Source organism: Leucopleurus acutus (genome assembly GCF_964270905.1).
Source record: "Leucopleurus acutus genome assembly, chromosome: 5".
Lineage (NCBI taxonomy): Eukaryota > Metazoa > Chordata > Mammalia > Artiodactyla > Delphinidae > Leucopleurus > Leucopleurus acutus.
In genome coordinates this window covers 58,928,452-58,942,761 of record NC_139147.1, presented here as the reverse complement: position 1 = coordinate 58,942,761, position 14,310 = coordinate 58,928,452, and the positions used below count along the sequence as shown (strand labels likewise).

At 36.0% G+C, this 14,310-nt stretch overlaps 1 protein-coding gene across 1 annotated transcript in view; it reads left to right on the top strand.

The window, feature by feature from the left end:
* The window catches only part of SLC9C1 (solute carrier family 9 member C1), a gene marked incomplete at its 3' end in the record, with an annotated part of 110,783 nt that overhangs the window by 30,802 nt on the left and 65,671 nt on the right, over window positions 1–14,310 (top strand). The window contains exon 9 of the mRNA XM_082839250.1: window positions 1,444–1,618. Coding sequence (XP_082695376.1) covers window positions 1,444–1,618 — 175 coding nt within the window. The remainder of the gene's footprint in view (window positions 1–1,443; window positions 1,619–14,310) is intronic.

The following is a 14,310-nucleotide window of genomic DNA, read 5'->3' as shown; positions in this document are numbered from 1 at the left end:
TGAAAATTAGAAAAAAGAAAAAAACTTCTCATAATCTTACTACCTAGAAGCAACCACTATTAACATTTCGTATATTTCCTCCAGTGTTTTTTATTGTTTTTTATTCTATGAGGTTTCATGAAGTTAAACACCTATCATAAATAAAAATGTTATCTTGCTTTGTTCGCTTAATATTATATATTAATATAATATATATATTATATAACAAATAACTTACTCTTAATAAAGTATAGTTGGAAATTGCTTTTCAAAAATCAGGGAGGGACAAATTGGAAGACTGGGATTGATATATACATGCTACTATGAATAAAATAGATAACTAATAAGGACCTACTGTACAGCACAAGGAACTCTACTCAATGCTCTGTAATGGCTTATATAGGAAAAGAATCTAAAAAAGAGTGGATGTATGCATATGTATAACTGATTCATTTTGCTATACACCTGAAACTAATACAGCATTGTAAATCAACTCTACTCCAATAAAATTTTTTAAAAAAGAAAGATAACCTTTCTTTCCTCCTAAATTATTATTCACTATTATTTGATATCTGCTCTGTTTGGTGTTCTGACGATTCTGGCATTCTGCCATGTTACGTTATGTTATGTGATGTTATGTTTAGTTACTTTAAGGTTACATTTTTCTAGCTTTGATTCAAAAAAATTAAAAATAAATTAAATGATCACATGTCTAATAAATAAATAAAAATCATATGGAAGTTCTCCTTGTAAATGTCTTTTTTTACCTAAATAATTTTTGTAGCCCCCTTTCCAGTGTTTAAAGGCAGAAAACAATCTGCTTATGTAACTGAAAAGGAGATAACATAGAAGAGGAAAACCACCATAACAATTCTTTAATCTCCATCACCAAAATTGTTAACATTCTACTTCCATCTAGGAAGATTAGTTGGGACCCAACATCAAGTCAGCCAGTGCCAAGTAAATGGAAATTAGCCCCAAATTGTCAGATACAGTTAGTGTAAAATATAAGAATGATCTGTTATTAAAAGAAGAAATAGAAATGAATTAACTGATACTGGGCAGATTCAGTAAGATTAAAATCTACACAGAAAAAGAAAGAGAGGACATTATTTTCTCTCGTATTTATTAGATTTGCTTTTATTTGTTTTTGAGATCTAGAATAGAGTATATCTACAAAATGTCTCTAACACTTTTTTTTCCACCTGGAGAAGCACCACTCAAAGGTGATGTGGAATTACTCCACTACTTTCCTAAGAGAAAGAAAGAAAAAGAATAATACCATTCTCTTGGTATGGAATGCCCTTCTGCCTTCCTCTTGTGCCATGCCAACAGAGTGTGAAAGATGGTTCATTGGTCTGAGAGTTGGCAGTTCCACAGGGAATAGATTGGAATAGCATAGAATGGGATGGAAAGAAATTTCTATGACAAAAATAACTTTTTAAAATCTGTTTTGTCTTTTAGACTTCTGGTCTTTCTATTATTGAGCCCTCTTTTGTCTCGACTTGGTCATGGTTTCAGCTGGCGCTGGGCATTCATTATGGTCTGGAGTGAAATGAAAGGGATTCCTAATATAAACATGGCTCTTCTGCTTGCCTACTCTGAATATTCTCTTGGATCTGAGAGGGAGAAATCTCAAGTAAAGAAAGATGTGGTTTTTTATTAGAATATTTTATGAAAACTGTTTCTGTGTACTAAAATATGCTTTTGTAGTGAGATCGCTCAACCCCACTTGGAATGTGGGAGTGATTTAGCTATGATGGTAAAACTGGGGAGGGGAAAAACAACTGGCAACTTTCCTCTTCTCCATTCTAGCTTAAGCATTCCTAAATCCCTTCATCACACTCCTAAAAGATAGGTTTATTGTACAAGTTAAGAGAATTAAAATTTATAAGTCATTTAAAATATTACCTGATACAGAGTATGCACTTAATAAATGTTTCTATTTTTATTTACTTCTAACACCTACTCAAGAAAAGCAGAAACCTACTTATAATTGGCTCTATTGCCTTCTGTAACTTTATGAGGCCACATTTAGTAATGCTAGGAACCGAAACATTTTGTTTATTAGCGGAAGTTATCTCTAAGATAGAACCCCCAAACTCTGCCTAACAGAACATAATGGGTATGACTCTCCCTCTACCTCATCTCAAAATAAGATAATTTCAAGGAGCTCTTTAAGAAATTTTCTATGCAGACATCACAACACATCTAATACTTCCATCGTGGCTTTTCTTTTTACATAAATTCCAAGAGTAAAGGGAACAGTACAAAGGCCATTATTATGTATAATCCAAACATTAAAAAACTAAATATTCAAACACTGCTTTCTAAACCAAAGTATCTAATATTACATGACCTCCTCCTTCTTTTTAACCTATCTCCACCTGCCTGAATAAAAATCAGCGGCATCATCATACATCCTGACCAGTATAATGGTGAACGTTGCACATGGATATGGGTTCCGAAATTTTTAGTTGGTTGCTATTTACTGTGTGACCATCCACAAGTTATTTAATTCCCACCACCTCACCCAAGGTGTCAGTTTCCTCACTCCAAAACAGATTTAGTAATAATACCAATCGTTTGCTAATAAATATTTAACAAGTAACTTTCTCAGAGAGGGGGAGACCCTAAGTTGTAGTGTTTGCCAGTTTCTGTTGTGTAATCACTGGCACCAACAGGAATATCAATCTGCTCATAAACTTCCTGAAAATGTAATGATCAGCTCTCACAAACTTGTATGAGCCAGGTCTATCTGGCTATATCACTATCTCCACTGTCTCAAAGGGTTATTATGATAAATTGAAAATATACCTAAAATGCTTAACACATTGTTTAGCATATAGTAAATGTACAATAAATCTGAGCTATGATGATGATGATGATGATGTTGCCATGTAGACTTGCTTTCAAATAAAACTTTGGTAGATAAAATCATTTGAGAGATGTCTTAGTAGTAGTTAACTAGTTGAGAAGAAAGTAGCACTCCTTACTTAATTTAATTTAGCTGAATCTTACAGCTAATTTATTAATACTCACAAAGAGGCACTACAATGAAAGCTTAAAATTTTAACTTAATCCTCTCTCTACTACTCACAAGTTCAATGACTGAACTGAATATGTTCCAAACAAGTACATAAAAATATGTGAAGCCAAAACTGAGAACTAAGAGGAAAAATAGACAAACTATATTTGGAGACTTTAACACTCCTTTTTATAATTTGTTCAACAAAGTGTAGAACTAGTAAAAAAATCAGCAAGGATATGGAAAAACTAAGCAACACCATCAACCAACAGGATCTAATTGACATTTATAGAATCGTATCAACTGATACAGAAAAAGCACTTAACAAAAATTAATACCCATTTATGACAAAATCTCTCAAAAAATAGAAATAGAAGGGAATTTCCTAATGTTGATAAAGAACAGCTACAAAAAAATTTACAGGTGGCATTATAATTAATAGTGAAAGACATTTTCACCCTATAATTGGGAAAAATCCAAGAATGTCTACTCTTACTCTTTTTATTAAACATCATGATGGAAGTTCTAGCTTGCTTCATAAGACAAAAAAATAAAATAAAATTAACGAAAAAAAACACATGAATATTGAAAAGGGAGAAATAAACTATCCTTATTTGCAGATAATATTATCTATATAGAAAATTCCAAGGGTCTTCAAAAAGAAGATAAAAAAAAGCTCTACTAGAACTAATAAGTGAGTTCAGCATGGTCTCAGGATACAAGAGAAGTATAAAAAATCAAGTATTTCTATATACTACCAATTGATACAAGGAAATGAAAATTAAACATACAATTCCACATACAATCATTCAAGAAATAAAAAGCAAAGGAAGGGCTTCCCTGGTGGTGCAGTGGTTGAGAGTCCGCCTGCCGATGCAGGGGACACGGGTTCGTGCCCCTCCAGGAAGATCCCACATAAGGCGGAGCAGCTGGGTCCGTGAGCCATGGCTGCCGAGCCTGCGTGTCCAGAGCCTGTGCTCCGCAACGGGAGAGGCCACAACAGTGAGAGGCCCGCGTACCGCAAAAAAAAAAAAAAAAAAAAAAAAGCAAAGGAACTAAAATAACGAAAACAAGTTTGAAAGAGAAGAAAAAATGGGAAAAATCACTATACCCAATTTTAAGGCATTATTACAGTTATAGTCATGGAGATTAGATAGTATTGTCAGAGAGAGAGAGAGACACGTGGAACAGAACAGAGAACCCAGAAATAGATCCACACAAACATCCCCAACTATTTTTTTTTTTTTTTTTTTTTTGCGGTACATGGGCCTCTCACTGTTGTGACCTCTCCCGTTGCGGAGCACAGGCTCTGGACACGCAGGCTCAGCGGCCATGGCTCATGGGCCCAGCTGCTCCACGGCACGTGGGATCCTCCTGGACCGGAGCACGAACCCACGTCCCCTGCATTGGCAGGCGGACTCTCAACCACTGTGCCACCAGGGAAGCCCCCCAACTATTTTTTGATAAAGGTGCAAAAGCAATTCAATAGAGGATGTCTTACAAATGGTGCTGAAGAATGGGTCATTCTTAGGCAAAAAAAAAGAACATTGACTCTAAGTCTCACATCTTTTACAAAAATTAATTATAGTGGGTCACAGAATTAAATACAAAATGTAAAACTAGAAAACTCTTTTTTAACTTGGAATAAAATCTTTGGGACCTAGCATAAGGCAAGGACACCAAAAGCATAATCCATAAAAGAAAAAAAAAAGAAGAAATTATACTTCATCAAAATTAAAAACTTTTAACAGTCCAATGGGCAGAATACAGGAAGAGACATTCCACAGAACAGGATATACACATGATAAATAAGCATAAAAAGATGGTCAACATGATTAGCCACTGGGGACATGCAAATTGAGACCACAAAAAAGATATCTATTAGAAGGGCTAAAATGAAATATGGTGATGAAACTAAATGTTGGTGAGGATGCAAAGAACCTGGACCACTCATACATTACTAGTAGGAATATCAAATAGTACAGTCACTCTGGAAAAGAATTTGGCAGTTACTTAAAAAAAAAAATTACATACGCAAAGGAAGGGACCCAAAGGGCCTGGGGTAGCATGGGCACTTCTGGCCCGGACACATAGAGCTCCCAATGCTAAGTCTGTCAAGGTCAAGGCTACAGCAACTCAACAAAACTTTCCACTATCCTCAAGTCAAGCAGTTATTGCTGGGAGCTTGGAGGTATCAAAAATTCATGCCAGAAGACAAACTGTGCCTGTCCCTTAAACATTTGCCTTAAGGGCAGCTTCAGAGCACTACGCTCTGTTTCTGAACCAGCCCATCTGACAGCAGCCTGGAGAAGCTGCCTCCTCCATTCAGCCTCCTCCATCAGGAACCATTTTCTTCTTTGAACACCATCAGGGACACCCACAACAGGGGCTGGGGGTCCAGTCCAGCGAGAACCCAGGAACTCAGAGATTTCTCCTGATTATGTCACAGAGTGCTAAGGGTAGGACTAGAGCCGTGTGGCTGACAGGGTCTTGGTTCTCCAGCTGGGTGTCAGCCCTGAGCCTCTGAGGTGGGAGAGCCAAGTTCAGGACATTGGTCCACCAGAGAACTCTCAACTCCTCATAATATCAATCGGCGAGACCTCTCCCAGAGATATCTGTCTCAATGCTAAGACTCAGCTCAACTCAACGACCAGCCAGCTCCAGTGCTGGACACCCCATGCCAAACAGCTTACAAGACAGGAACACAACCCTACCCATTAGCAGACAGGCTGCTTAAAATCATAAGTCCACAGACACCCCAAAACACACCACCAGACACAGTCCTGCGCACCAGGAAGACAACATCCAGCCTCATCCACCAGAACACAGGCACTACTCCCCTCCACCAGGAAGCCTACACACAACCCACTGAATCAACCTTACCCACTGGGGCAGACACCAAAATCAATGGGAACTACTAACCCGCAGCCTGCAAAAAGGAGACACCAAACACAGTAAGTTAAGCAAAATGAGAAGACAGAGAAATACACAGCAGATGAAGGAGCAAGGTAAAAACCCACCAGACCAAACAAATGAAGAGGAAATAAGCAGTCTACCTGAAAAAGAATTCAAAGTAATGATAGTAAAGATGATCCAAAATATTGTAAATAGAATGGAGAAAATACAAGAAATGTTTAAAAAGGACCTAGAAGAATTAAAGAGCAAATGAACAATGATGAACAACACAATAAATGAAATTAAACATTCTCTAGAAGGAATCAATAACAGAATAACTGAGGCAGAAGAACAGATAAGTGACCTGGAAGATAAAATAGTGGAAATAATTACTGCACAGCAGAAGAAAGAAAAAACAATGAAAAGGATTGAGGACAGTCTCAGAGACTTCTGGGACAACATTAAATGCACCAACATTCGAATTATAAGGGTCCCAGAAGAAGAGAAAAATAAAGAGACTGAGAAAATATTTGAAAAGATTATAGTTGAAAACTTCCCTAATATGGGAAAGGAAATAGTCAACCAACTCCAGGAAATGCAGAGTTCCATACAGGATAAAACCAGGAGAAACATGCCAAGACACATACTAATCAAACTATCAAAAATTAAATACAAAGAAAAAATATTAAAAGCAGCAAGAGAAAAGCAAGGATTAACATACAAGGGAATCCCCATAAGGTTAACAGCTGATCTTTCAGCAGAAATTCTGCAAGCCTGTAGGGACTGGCAGGACATATTTAAAGTGATGAAAGGGAAAAACTTACAACCAAGATTACTCTACTCAGTGAGGAGCTCATTCAGATTTAACAGAGAAATTAAAACCTTTACAGACAAGCAAAAGCTAAGAGAATTCAGCACCACCAAACCAGCTTTACAACAAATAATAAAGGACCTTCTCTAGGTAGGAAACACAGAGAAGGGAAAAACCTGCAATAACAAACCCAAAGCAATTAAGAAAATTGTAATAGCAACATACACATCGATAATTACCTTAAATGTAAATGGATAAATGCTATAACCAAAAGACATAGACTGGCTGAATGGATACAAAAACAAGACCCATATATATGCTGTTTACAAAAGACCCACTTCAGACCTAGAGACACATATAGTCTGAAAGTGAGGGGATGGAAAAAGATATTCCACACAAATGGAAATCAGAAGAAAGTTGGAGTAGCAATTCTTGTATAAGACAAAATAGACTTTAAAATAAAGACTATTACAAGAGACAAAGAAGGACACTATATAATGATCAAGGGTTCAATCCAAGAAGAAGATATAACAACTGTAATTATTTATGCACCCAATATAGGAGCACCTCAGTACATAAGGCAATTGCTAACAGCCATAAAAGGGGAAATTGACAGTAACACAATCATAGTAGGGGATTATAACACCCCACTTTCACCAATGGATAGATCATCCAAAATGAAAATAAATAAGGAAATGCAAGCTTTAAATGATACAATAAGTAAGATGGACTTACCATCCAAAACATACCATCTAAAAACAACAGAATATACTTTCTTCTCAAGTGCTCATGGAATATTTTCCAGGATAGATCATATCTTGGGTAACAAATCAAGCCTTGGTGAATTTAAGAAAATTGATATCATATCAAGTATCTTTTCCGACCACAGCATTATGAGACTAGATATCAATTACAGGAAAAAATCTGTATAAACTACAAACACATGGAGGCTAGACAATACGCTACTATATAACCAAGAGATCACTGAAGAAATCAAAAATACCTAGAAACAATTGACAATGAAAACACAACGACCCAAAACCTGTGGGATGCAGCAAGAGCAGTTCTAAGAAGGAAATTTATGACAAAATACAATCCTACCTCAAGAAACAAGAAACATCTCAAATAAACAACCTAACCTTACACCTAAGGCAGTTAGAGAAAGAAAAACAAAAACCCCAGTTAGCAGAAGGAGAGAAATCAAAAAGATCCGATCAGAAATAAATGAAAAAGAAATGAAGGAAACAAGAGCAAAGATCAATAAAACTAAAAGCTGGTTCTTTGAGAAGATAAAGAAAACAGATAAACCATTAGTCAGACTCATCAAGAAAAAAAGGGAGAAGACTCAAATCAATAGAATTAGAAATGAGGAAGGAGAAGTAACAACTGAGACTGCAAAAATACAAAAGATCATGAGAGTTTACTACAACCAACTATATGCCAGTAAAATGGACAACCTGGAAGAAATGGACAAATTCTTAGAAAACCACAACCTTCTGAGACTGAAGCAGGAAGAGATAGAAAATATAAACAGACCAATCATAAGCACTGAAATTAAGATTGTGATTAAAAATCTTCCAACAAACAAAAGCCCAGGACCAGATGGCTTCACAGGTGAATTCTATCAAACATTTAGAGAAGAGCTAACACCTATCCTTCTCAAACTCTTCCAAAATAGAGCAGAGAGAGGAACACTCCCAAACTCATTCTACGAGGCCACAATCACCCTGATACCAAAACCAGACAAAGATGTCACAAAGAAAGAAAACTACAGGCCGATATCACTGATGAACATAGATGCAAAAATCCTCAACAAAATACTAGCAAACAGAATCCAACAGCACATTAAAAGGATCCTACACCACGATCAAGTGGGGTTTATTCCAGGAATGCAAGGATTCTTCAATATACGCAAATCAATCAATGTGATACACCATATTAACAAATTGAAGGAGAAAAACCATATGATCATCTCAATAGATGCAGAGAAAGCTTTTGACAAAATTCAACACCCATTTATGATAAAAACCCTGCAGAAGGTAGGCATAGAGGGAACTTTCCTCAACATAATAAAGGCCATATATGACAAACCCACAGCCAACATTGTCTTCAATGGTGAAAAGTTGAAACCATTTCCAGTAAGATCAGGAAAAAGACAAGGTTGTCCACTCTCACCACTATTATTCAACATAGTTTTGGAAGTTTTTGCCACAGCTATCAGAGATGAAAAAGAAATAAAAGGAATCTAAATCAGAAAAGAGGAAGTAAAGCTGTCACTGTTTACAGATGACATGATACTATACATAGAGAATCCCAAATATGCTACCAGAAAACTGCTAGAGCTAATCAATGAATTTGGTAAAGTAGCAGGATACAAAATTAATGCACAGAAATCTCTGGCATTCCTATATACTAATGATGAAAAATCTGAAAGATAAATTAAGGAAACACTCCCATTTACCATTGTAACAAAAAGAACAAAATACCTAGGAATAAACCTACCTAAGGAGACAAAAGACCTGTATGCAGGAAACAATAAGACACTGTTGAAAGTAATTAAAGATGATACAAACAAATGGTGAGATAGTCCATGTTTCTGGATTGAAAGAATCAACATTGTGAAAATGATAATACTACCCAAAGCAATCTACAGATTCAATGCAATCCTTATCAAACTCTCAATGACATTTTTCACAGAACTAGAACAAAAAATTTAACAACTTGTATGGAAACACAAAAGAACCCAAATAGCCAAAGCAATCTTGAGAAAGAAAAATGAAGCTGGAGGTATCAGGCTCCCTAACTTCAGACTATACTACAAAGCTACAGTAATCAAGACAGTATAATACTGGCACAAAGACAGAATTATAGATCAATGGAACAGGATAGAAAGCCCAGAGATAAACCCACACACATATGGTCACCTTATTTTTGATAAAGGAGGCAAGAATATACAATGAAGAAAAGACAGTCTCTTCAATAAGTGCTGCTGGGAAAACTGGACAGCTACATGTAAAAGAATGAAATGAGAACATTCCCTAACACCATACACAAAAATAAACTCAAAATGGATTAAAGACCTAAATGTAAGGCCAGACACTATAAAACTCTTAGAGGAAAACATAGGAAGAACACTCTATGACATAAATCACAGCAAGATCCTTTTTGACCCACCTCCTAGAGAAATGGAAATAAAAACAAAAATAAACAAATGGGACCTAATTAAACACAAAAGCTTTTGCACAGCAAAGGAAACCATAAACAAGACCAAAAGACAACCCTCAGAATGGGAGAAAATATTTGCAAATGAAGCAACTGACAAAGGATTAATCTCCAAAATATACAAGGAGCTCATGCAGCTCAATATCAAAAAAAAAAGAAAAACCCAATCCAAAAATGGGCAGAAGACTTAAATAGACATTTCTCCAAAGAAGATATACAGATTGCCAACAAACACATGAAAGGATGCACAACATCATTAATCATTGGAGAAATGTAAATCAAAACTACAATGAGATATCATCTCACACCAGTCAGAATGGCCATCATCAAAATAGCTACAAACAATAAATGTTGGAGAGGCTGCGGAGAAAAGGGAACCCTCTTGCACTGTTGGTGGGAATGTAAATTGGTACAGCCACTATGGAGAACAGTATGGAAGTTCCTGTAAAAACTAAAAATAGAACTACCATATGACCCAGCAATCTCACTACTGGACATATACCCTGAGAAAACCATAATTCAAAAAGAGTCATGTACCACAATGTTCTTTGCAGCTCTATTTACAATAGCCAGGATATGGAAGCAACCTAAGTGTCCATTGATAGATGAATGGATAAAGAAGATGTGGCACATATATACAATGGAATATTACTCAGCCATAAAAAGAAACTAAATTGAGTTATTTGGAGTGAGGTGAATAGACCTAGAGTCTGTCATACAGAGTGAAGTAAGTCAGAAAGAGAAAAACAAATACTGTATTCTAATGTATATATATGGAATAAAAAAAATGGTTCTGAAGAACCTAGGTGCAGGACAGGAATAAAGACGCAGACATAGAGAATGGACTTGAGGACACAGGGAGGTGGAAGTGTAAGCTGGGACGAAGTGAGAGAGTGGCACGGACATATAGACACTACCAAATGTAAAATAGATAGCTAGTGGAAAGCAGCTGCATAGCACAGGGAGATCAGCTCGGTGCTTTTTAACCACCTGGACACATGGGATAAGATGCAAGAGGGAGGGGATATGTGGATATGTGTATACGTATAGCTGATTCACTTTGTTATACAGCAGAAGCTAACACAACACAGTGAAGCAATTTTACTCTAATGAAGATGTTAAAAAAATAAAATAAATAAAATGATAAACTTTAAAAAAAAGAGCAAGAGAGGGAGACAGAGACAGACAGAAAGAGATAGGGAACAAATTACTGATATCCATAATTAAAAAGAAAACATGCCTACAAGTTATACAGTTATTAAAATAGTAATAAATAGAAATTATGCATAACTTTTTGTCAGAATAATTCAATACCTTAGATGAAAATGGTTAAACTCCTCAAAAACACAACTTACCCAAAGTGACACAAAAGAAAATAGAAAATCTGAATAGCCCTATATCTGCTAAAGAAATGGGTATATAAATTAAAACTGTCTCACAAACTAGAAGCCCAGATGGCTTGACTAGAAAATTCTACCAAACATTTAAGGAATAAATGATAACAATTCTACATAAACTCTCTCATAAAATAGAAAATGATGGAACACTTTCTTATTTTATGTGGCCAGCCCACTCTGATACTAAACCCCAACAAAGATAATTACAAACAAACAAAACCATTAAGTAAACATGATGCAAAAATTCTTAGAAAATATGTAGCCAATTAATTTTAAATATATAAAAAGTATGACATTATGATCAAATAGACTATCCAAAAAATATGTCCAGAAATATTAGTTTAACATTCAAGAAACTATTTGTGGAATCTAAAAAAACTGAGCTCATAGAAACAGAGAACATATTGGTGATGGCCTGAGGTGGTGAGAGGAGATGGAGGAAATGGATGAAGGCAACCTAAAAGTACAGACTCCCAGTTATAAGGTAAATAAGTTGCCAAAGAAAGTAAAACCTTCACTTTTACCTCACACCATATGTAAAAGTGCTTAGAGATGCATCATAAACATAAATATAAAATCAAAAGCCCTAAAACTTCAGAAGAAAACATAAGAGAATACCTTTGCAACCTTGGAATAGACAAAGGGTTTTCAGATCAAAAAAACAATAGTAATTGGAGTTCTCAACATTAAAAATGTTTGCTTACCAAAAGATAGCTTTACATAAATGGATAATGTAAGTCACAAACTGAGAAGAAATATCCATAACACATATATCTGATAATGTACATTTTTCTGTATTTTTCTAGTGAAATATAGCTAATTCATAATGTTGTGTTAGTTTCAGGTATACAGAAAAATGATACTCTTTTCCAGATTCTTTTCCATTATAGTTTATTACAAGATATTGAATATAGTTCCACATGCTATACAGCAGGTCCTGTTACTTACCTATTTTATATATAGTAGTGTGCATATGTTAATCCCAAACTCCTAATTTATCTCCCCCCACCACTGCTAAACCCATTGGTAACCAGGGGTTTGCTTCCTGTCTGTGAGTCTATTTCTGTTTTGTAAATAAGTTTATTTGTATCATTTTTTAGATTCCATACGTAAGTGTATCCTATGATATTTGTCTTTCTCTGTCTGATTTACTTCACTTAGTATGATAATCTCTAGGCCCATCCAAGTTGCCGCAAATAGCATTATTTCACTCTTTCTCATGGCTGAGTAATATTCCATTGTATATATATATATAACTTCTTTATCCATTCATCTGTGGATGAACATTTAGATTGCTTCCATGTATTGTAAATAGTGCTGCAGTGAAGATTGCTGCACATGTATCTTTTCACATTAGAGTTTTCTCCAGATATATGCCCAGGAGTAGGATCATATGGTAACTCTATTTTCAGTTTTTTAAGGAACCTCCATACTGTTCTCCATAGTGGCTGTATCAATTTACATTCCCACCAACAGTGTAGCTGGGCTCCTTTTTCTCCACACCCTCTCCAGTATTTGTTATTTGTAGACTTTTTAATGATGGCCCTTCTGACTGGTGTGAGGTGATACCTCATTGTAGTTTTGATTTGCATTTCTCTAATAATTAGTGATATTGAACTTCTGTTCATGTGCCTGTTGGTAATCTGTATGAGAATGCACTTTTATCCAGAATATATTTTTCAAAATTTCTACAATTTTATAATAAAAGAAAAACGACCCAATTTAAAAAATAGGCAAGGGGCTTCCCTGGTGGTGCAGTGGTTGAGAGTCCGCCTGCTGATGCAGGAGACACGGGTTCGTGCCCCGGTCTGGGAGGATCCCACATGCCGTGGAGCGGCTGGGCCCGTGAGCCATGGCCACTGAGCCTGAGTGTCTGGAGCCTGTGCTCTGCAATGGGAGAGGCCACAACAGTGAGAAGTCCGTGGACTGCAATAAAAATAAAAATAAATATAAAAAATAGGCAAAAGAGTTGAACAAATGTTTCAAAAAGAAAGATATATACCACTAAGCACATTAAAATGCTTAACATCATTACTCTAGGGGAATGCAAATTAAAACTACAATGAGAAACATAATATTCAATTTAAATGAAGGTTTTAGAACTGGCAAATCTCACCTATAGAAATAGAAATAGGAAGAGTAGTTGCCTCGTGTCAGGTGGGGATTGATTGGAGCAGCACTGGAGAAATTTGGAGGGATATGAGAATATTCTACATCTTGATAGGACTGAGGGTTATATGGGTGTATGCACTGTCAAAACTTATCAAATGATACATAAGTACATTTCAATGTGTGTAGATTATACCTTGGTTTTTCTAATTACCAGTGTTTGGGCTGCACCCTTGAAGAATTAAATCAGAATATTCAGTGGCACCATCCTGGGCACCAATATTTTAAAGTTTCTCTGGTGATCCTAGTGTGCAAACTTGAAGGCCTCTGGTGTGGTTTCATGCTCTGTCTCTAACCTTTCTTTGTAGCCAAAGAATAGAGGACTGGCTAAGAGTTTAAAATAAGTTCTGGAAGTTAGAATTCCATAAAACGATGGAAGTATGTAGTATCAAATTGAAAAGTGTCGCTTCATCTGTCCATGGAGATTAACTTGGGATATAAATGGAGAAAAGAAACAGGTGGCACCAAAGACATCAATTGCTCCTCCCTGCTGGCAATGAGATGCCAGAGAGGCAAAGTATGAGGTGGAGCAAACATACCAAGACCTCTGAGTTGTCCTCTTTTCCTAAGTGGAGAGAATTATTTCATACAGATGTGCTGATAATGTTGAGCAGAGAACTGTGTGGCTGTGTACATGGAGGTGTGTATGGTGGATGAGAATTGGTGAAGCACAGGTATATTTCCAGGGCTCAAGAAGTGCAGTAATAGAATTGAAGAACAAGTATTTTCCCCTAATGTCTTCATATGTACATAAATATTTGTCAAACCATGTGTCCTGAGTTTTGGTTTGGTTCCAAAATGTGAATGAA